We start from the raw sequence: 7,803 nt of genomic DNA, 5'->3' as shown, positions 1-7,803 counted from the left end.
CTTGCAAGATGATGAAGTTGAAACGGGGGGGAAACAGATGAAAAAGAAACCTTCACATTAGTCGCTTTTCATAGTTAAAATAAAATGATGATTCATTGAAGATAAATGCAAATGTGTTTATGTTATTACCCGAAATCTTAAAAATATTCCACAAATTGAATCAGTTTGAGAAGACCAATTTTGTTTGATTTTGTTTTCTCCAATTAAAAAATTATCACTTCAAAACGGCTAAAAATTCTTCCTTTTCGTCTTCGAGTTTATTTTCATTTGTTTTAGAAAGTGTTAACATTACATGTTCTTATCGTTTGTATGGATTCCAATAAAAAACATCAAATTATTCGCTCTACAACATTGCCTTGGCGTTCTCGATTGCGAGATTCCTACTCGAATCTAAGTGTCCGAAGGCTTGATTGTTGAGGCCATTGCAAACCTCTTTCTACACCTTAGCTTCCATCTACCCCGGGATTCGAACTGACTACCTTTGGATTGTGAGTCTAACTGGCTACCAGTGACTCCACCAAGGCAGGACCCAGGGAGACGACTCCTACACCTGGGCTGAGCTAACGACCTAACCCTTTAGGTTTGACCGGGGCCAACATTTACTTCCCCATCCGAATGAAGGCGTGGTCAGACAAATCTCGCCTCGTAAAATGCCACCGGGACCGTCTGGGATCGAACCCAAGCCGACTGGGTGAGAGGCAACGACGGTCCCGGACGAAATTCCAATAAAAATGTAACAGAAAAATCAGGCGTGGGGTCATGACTATTTAATCATTGAAAATTTCAAAATATTTTTTTTTTATTTTGGGACTTCACATTTTAGTGATTTAAGTAAGTAAAGAAATGTTTTTTTTGTGTAGCTATTTAAATTTACTGAAAGTTCTTATGTATTACTACAGCCTCGTTAATGCGGACCTGAGGCTCCGATATTGAAGTTAAAATTATATTTAATTCGTGAAATATATGCTTGTTGGTTTTAAGCGAGGTTTTTAGTATTTCTGGGTACTCCAACGATTTTTGATTTTTTCCAAAATCTCAAGTTCTCTACGTTTTCGAAAAACCTACATTGTTTTTTATTTATTTCTTTGGTTTAATGATTCTTTGTCGATGCATTCCCTATGACAAGAGAAACCATTTGGTATCATTAGTTTTTCTATTGAAGGCTCCATAAAATTGTGAAGACTGGTCAGACAAAATGGGCATGTGAATATGCTAAAATAGCCTTGAAAATAAACTGAGCTAGACTTCAAAATTTCAAAACTATTAATATTAAAAAGAGCTGAAAATATCTCAAAAGCTGTATTTTTTACATTGATAACACCGACCAACATAAATTATGCGCAGCTTCGGAGGTCCCCGGAAACACGTGTACTTTAAATTTTTCAAAAATATTTAGACAGGGTCGAATCAACACTTTGGTGTTCGATTACAACTTCAAAAAAGTGTTTTCATCCCATATCAAGTAGCAAATAGGTCATTGTGAAGTAAGCAAGCAAATTTCTATCAAAACATTTGCCAAACAAATGAGAATTTCTCCTACCAAAAAATAACACTTTTCGAAAAAAAAAAAACAACTTGAATGTCTTTTACTTGAAAGCAGTAAACCTAAACAAAATTTTTTAATGCAAATTTTATTTTGCATATTGTAATGATTTTTAGATTTTTGTTTTACATTTTTTTTTTTGCTACTTCTAAAATCATTTTTTGAAATGTATATGTCTAGTACCAGATTTTGTACCATCCACAGCGAAAATTGCATTTAAAAAAATGTTTTTGATTTTTAAATCGGATTTTTAACTGACCTTACAGGTGGATTGATTAAAAAAATGATTACAAAAGATTTGTAGAGACATCTCATACCTTTAAACCCGAGTATAAACCCCTTCCAAATCTTTGTAAATTCGTATTGATTGCAGAAAGATTTTCCACTTTAAAGATATCCATTTTTTTTTGTGCGAACTTCGTTTGATCTGAACCTGGGACCATCCGAACCATGTAGCTCACTTATAAATCAGCCGTAATGGAATATCTTTTGACAATGAAAATGGATTTATTAACCCACTAAAATTTGTTTTCACTGTGCACTACCCTGCACTTGAATTTTATGTTAAAAGTAAGACATTTTTTTTGTTCATGATTAGATTATTTAAAGACTGAACTTTTTGTTAATCGAAATTTCTAAAAATGAAAGCTTTGGATAACGAACGAAAAATAATTTTTCAGAATAATGTGTCCAAAAAACGAGGATTTAGTGTACAGATTGTTACCTGAAGTTGGGTTGTTTCGTTGATGCGTGTATGCTTTGAAACGAACTCGTAGCGTCATTTGTGAACGACCTGTCTAAGGTTCAATCTAGTACTTCCTTCTTATTCAAAAGTCAAATCAAATCGTCGACTGAGCGGAAAACCTGGAATTTTTCAAACTAAAAGTGATTTGTTTGAGCTAATTAATAAGTTTCTGCTTATTTAGTGCGTTAATTTTGTGTTTGACCGTCAAAAGCGTTGTTATCAACAGCAAAACTTTCCAAAATGTTGGGTAAGAGTTCCTCGTCAACGTCCCCCTCTTATCCCTCACATAACCTCACTCCGCGTTTTAGATTCGCTCCTGCTCACTTCCGCCCACCTCAACACGGCCATCCAAACGGTGGACGTGGCGGGCTGGGAACTCACCGAGCGCACCAACGCCTGGATCAACCTGCTCTGCCTGGAGGACGATTCCACCGCGAAGCTGCTCCGCTCCGAACGCAGGCACTTCCAATCGTTCGACCGCGAACACTCGCACTACTTCCGGTCGCGGTTCCGCAGCCTGCCGGATGTTTGCGTGACCGATCTGCGGTCCGCGTGCGACCAGCTGAAGGCGCACGAGTGGCCCGTCGTTCACTACTGTGGCCACTCGGTGGATCAGCGGCCGGCGCGCCGACCGGAAGTGGCGGCGAGCTTTTGGTGCAACGATGACCGGTACCAGAAGCTGGTGGAGGTTTCGGTGGCTGAGGTGGGTGAGTGGCTCCGCATGCCGGCGGTTTTCATTGTGGAGTGCAACTCGGCCCAGACCGTGCTGGACGGGTTGCCGGAGGATGGGGATGGGAGTTTGTACTTGGGGGTTTGTGGGCGGGGGGAGCGACTTCCGTTTCGAGGGGGTGTGAGGAAGGATCTTTTCGGCTGCTTGCTGACGTGCCCGGTGAAAACGGCGGTTGAGTTGCATCGCTGCAAGCTTGGGAAGAAGGGGCAGCCGCTGGAGCGGCTTCCGGGACATTTGCCCAACCGGAAGATGCTGCTGGGTCAGCTGGATTGGGTGCTGACGCTGATGTTGGATGCCATTGGGGAGCGGACACTTCCGGTGGAGCTGTTTGAGCAATTGTTTCGCGGGGATTTGATGGTGGCCACAATGTTTAGGCGGTTTTTGCTGGCTCAGCGGACGCTTCCGACGTACGGATGCAACCCGGTTTCGAAGCCGGAGCTGCCGAATTGTGCGCAAGATGGGCTTTGGGCTGTGTGGGACAAGCTGCTGGATCGGGCGGTGGATTTGCTGGAGGCGCAGGATGAGCGCGAGTGTCGGCTGGTGGAGATGTTCTTCCGGTTGGTGTTAGAAGAGGACAAGGGAACGGTAGGTTTTTAGGGACTTTGAAAATCCACGGGTCATTTTAACTATCTTTTTGTCAGTATCTCCCATTCATCCCGCACGCCTTGACGGTTCCTCAGCAGAGTGTTTCTGCGCTGGACAAACTATCAAACTGTTGGCCGGAAGTCCAAGCCGACCCCAAGCTGCAACAGTTTGTGTTCGCTGGGTTGATGGAGTTGCTAAAATCCAACGAAGACCCTCAGATCTTTGCCAAAGCTATCAACAGCGCCATGAAGCTTCTCACGATCAACTTGGAAAACATTCCGAGCTTGAAGCAGTTAGAAATGGTCAATCTTATTGGCAAACTTCCGGCCGAATTCAGCGATGATCTCGTGGTGAAGACGATTGTTCTGCAGCTGCTTGCGGAACAAAGTTCGGAAGAGAAGGATTCTCAGGGTTGTCAGTTGCTTCAAAACTCGTGCGAGAAGTTGCTCGAGCATTCCAATGCGGACATCCGCCTGTGGTCGATTCTGCTCATGACCAAGATTGGTTCTAATCATCCGTCGTTGGAGTCGCTTCTCACCGATCCCGTCCCGAAGGTCCGTACGGCAGCGATGACCGGCTGGATTGCGGCCAACCTGGACAAGAAGGACGTCCTACTCGACAAGATAGTCTCACTGATACCGACCAACAGTTCCTGCGTGGTCCGCCGGGAGCTTGCTCACGCCTTAAACGCTGCCGCCAACCAACGACTTCCGGAACTGGTCACATCCTGCAAGCAGGAGTCGATCAAACAGCCGGAACCGGCCAAGAGTGCCGCCAAGGCCAAGGCAAAATCGAAGCAGAAGAAACCGCCAACGGCGGTGAGCACTACCTCATCGGAAGCCGTCATGACCCGCGCGTGGTCATGTCTTAAAACGCTGCAGAACGACCCGGATCCGGAAGTGGCCGGGGCGGTACGCTCGCTGGTGAACCTGGTCCGTCAAAAAGTCAACGCTAATGGGAACGATGCCGGCAAGAAGGCCAAGAAGAAGCTGGCCGCGCAGGAAGCGAACGCGATGCTACTTCCGGCGAGGGAGTCCTACCGGGAGCGGTGCCTTCGGGAGTTCCTGGAGAAGGTGGCTGCGCCACCGCAAGTGGTCGAAGAAGACAAGGAGAACCACTCCAGACTGGCGAATGGTGTGGAGAATTCGAGGAATCCAACGATGGCGCTGCTGAACCACCAGCTGCGACATCTGCAAACGAAGCGGGCACCGGAAATGGTTCGGTTCGGGCCGCAACGGCAGCTGGCGATTCCGTTCAAGTGAGTATCGCGGGAAGTTTGATTGTTTTTGTTGTTGAAATAAATATCTTTCAAAATTATGAGACCAAGTTCAACATAACTGATTGAAAACCGGAAGTGCCCTTGGAGAAGTTCAAGATGTGGCCAATTTCCGGTAAGGTTACTTATTTCTTCATGTATCAATTCTAACTTGAGCATCTCTCCCAACAGAGAATGTGTCTCCTGGCAGGACTACGACGGAGAAGCGGTCCACAACCTGAAACCGACGCCGAGTGCCACCGGAAATGGCGATACGGCCCACCCAGTAACCTCGCTTCTTTTCCAAAGCGCTTCCAACCTCCTGGTTGGCCACCGTGACGGCGTCGTCCGTATGTGGCGTTCAACAGACCAGGAGTCCCCAACCCTAATCAACGCTTGGCAAGCCCTGTACGATCACGAAACCCCAACTCCACCAAAGCCGGTCAACCCCGTCATGACCACCATCGACAACCGGAAGTTGCTGATCGGCGGCGACTCCAAACACATCCGCTGCTGGGACTTGAACCAGGAAGTCCTCTCCGAAGACCTCCCCTCAGACCACGGAACAATCACGGCAATGACCAACCACGGTCACAACCTAGCCGTCGGCACGGCCGACGGCGCCGTCCGACTCTACGACCTTCGCGCACCCAACAAAGTGGCCACCGCTGCACCGAAGCACGCCAAACCGCCGAAAATAATCAGCTTCCGCCCCAACGATGAACACACGCTGGTCAGCGTTTGCGCGGCCGGTTCGGTCCACGTGTTGGACACCAGGAAGATGACACCCGTAAAAACCTGGTCGATTCCGGAGCTAGCGCTCCCCGAGGTGGCCATCCACGAACGGTTGAACCTGGTGGCGACGTGCAGCGCCGAAGTGGTTGAGGTTTACACCGTTGAAGGGAAGGAAGTGGCGCGAGTTGATCGGAACGATGTGGGCGAGGGAGTGCCAGTTGTTGTCGGAGGAGCGGTTGGGAAGAAACGACCGCCGACATGTGTGGCGTTCCATGGGACGGAGCTGCTGATGTGCGCCGGATACAAGGACAACATGGCGGTGCTGTTTGGCGAGAAGGTTGGTGGAGAGTAGATGGTTAATTTTTTTTCTAACACGTGACGCAATTTCTTAAAGTAACTTACTTGACTCGCGGTTTAATAAACTTACCTTACTTTAAATGTACAAATAACAATTATTGAATTTCCGCTTCCGGAGAGCTGTTTACAGAGCAACGATATCATCCGACTACGAGTAGGCGCATGTCGTACTACAAGAGGAGAAAGTGTCGGCGTCTGTCGAATACCGAAATTGTGGTGAGCCTCAAGCCAGAGCTTCGGAGATTCCGGACGGACGGCAGAAAAGTAGAAGTGCATCAAAGGCTCATAGGGAGGAGTGGATTTCAGATGGTTTTTGGGAAAAGATGTAGGAAATAGGCAAAAACTGTGAGAAAAATTAAGCTGCCAACAATGGTAACTTGCATCCACTGTGAGTACTAGGGCGGAGTCTGAGGTGCACGTTATCGAATTTTTATTTTTTTTGTCTATTTTCTAAATTAGCATTAGCATTAGCATTTGAGGACGCCCTATCCACGGATGGCTCCACAACGCTTATCCCACTGTTTGGTCTGGTTGTGTTAGACCCTCATCCGGAACAATAATCCAACACGGGAGATACCATGTCTTCATCTTTTGATGAGTGTGTAATACAGCCCAGGTCATAAGGGGGTCCTTGCCGGGTCTAAGCTATCCTTTGGGGAGCGGAAGGAATGTTAGTAAACACCTATCTAAAGTGCGCAAGAATCCCTGCTTCACCTTAGGGGTATAGATGTTTGTAGGGTGCTTTTGGACTCAATGTTAGTAGAAAGGTAGGACCCTAGGATATACCTCGAAAGGTATTGCGGGTTGATAAAAAGTGGTTTATGTTTTATGATATTAAACTCATACAGTCGGCTGTAATGAGTAATGTGGATGATTTAAAGATTTATGATTTATAAGTTTATAATAATAGATTATTATACTCAGTCAGCCTGCTGTACTGAGGAAAATAATGATTTATATATTTTCAATTTTACGTTTAGTTAGGTTTTAAACTCATACAGCCGGCTGTATCGAGTAAATAGTAAGAGAAATTTTGGTGTTAAATTAAAATCGATTCATTCTTAGACAGCCGGCTGTGGAAAGACTGAATCGCCGGGAAAATATACTGTGCATTTATTATTTTCTACATTGGTGTCTCTAGCCGAACAATTAACCGAAGAAAAGCAAAAAACAAACAAACACGAGGTAAAACGAACGACGACAACGGAAACCTTCCGCGACGAACGCGACGTGAAATGTTAAAAGCATAAAAAATAAAAATACAAAAGACGCGGCGTAGTTCTACTTCAAAATACGAAAATTGAATTTGACACCGATTCGATCTGTGAGTTTGTGACCTCTACTGTGAGTCAACTGTGGTATTCGGGAAGAGAAGCACACACACATACATCCAATCACTCGTAGAGTTATCTACGTGCGCATGTATAGAGCTATCTAAGCCCGATCTCACACACACTAGCACACCATTTGTTTTGCTGGCTGGTACAAAATTTAACCTCACTTTTTTTCGTGTACGTACACGCAATACATGCGCACGTAGATAACTCTATTGCGTGTTTGTACACGAAGGGTTTTAGGTTAAAATTTGTACCCGCCAGCAAAAACAAATGGTAAGCTAGTGTTCGTGAGATCGGGCTTAGATAACTCTATTCTCTCACATCGTAATCACGATCATTCGCTTGCTCACACTAACACCATTCATGACGAGAAACAAAACAAAACATAAACATAAATAGAACGCTCTCACCGGGTCCGGAGCAGTAGCGCCATGTGGGTTTCAAGCTGCAGCTTCCTCCGCAATCACGCCGCCAAGTCAAGCTGCTGTTGTTGGTCGCCTTCGTTACACCAACACC

At 45.7% G+C, this 7,803-nt stretch overlaps 1 protein-coding gene across 1 annotated transcript; it reads left to right on the top strand.

Moving 5' to 3' along the window:
• The first annotated feature begins 2,387 nt into the window (after nt 1-2,387).
• Nucleotides 2,388-6,013, top strand: LOC6036085 (regulatory-associated protein of mTOR). Its single transcript, XM_038250227.1, has 4 exons — nt 2,388-2,535; nt 2,597-3,603; nt 3,660-4,861; nt 5,051-6,013. The coding sequence occupies exons 1-4, from the start codon at nt 2,529-2,531 to the stop codon at nt 5,943-5,945; spliced, it is 3,111 nt and encodes a 1,036-aa protein (XP_038106155.1). The 5' UTR covers nt 2,388-2,528; the 3' UTR covers nt 5,946-6,013.
• Nucleotides 6,014-7,803: the final 1,790 nt, after the last annotated feature.

This window comes from Culex quinquefasciatus, chromosome 2 (genome assembly GCF_015732765.1).
Source record: "Culex quinquefasciatus strain JHB chromosome 2, VPISU_Cqui_1.0_pri_paternal, whole genome shotgun sequence".
In the NCBI taxonomy this organism is placed as follows: Eukaryota; Metazoa; Arthropoda; class Insecta; order Diptera; family Culicidae; genus Culex; species Culex quinquefasciatus.
Note: the sequence above shows the minus strand (reverse complement) of the source record. Positions and strands in the feature narration are given on the sequence as shown.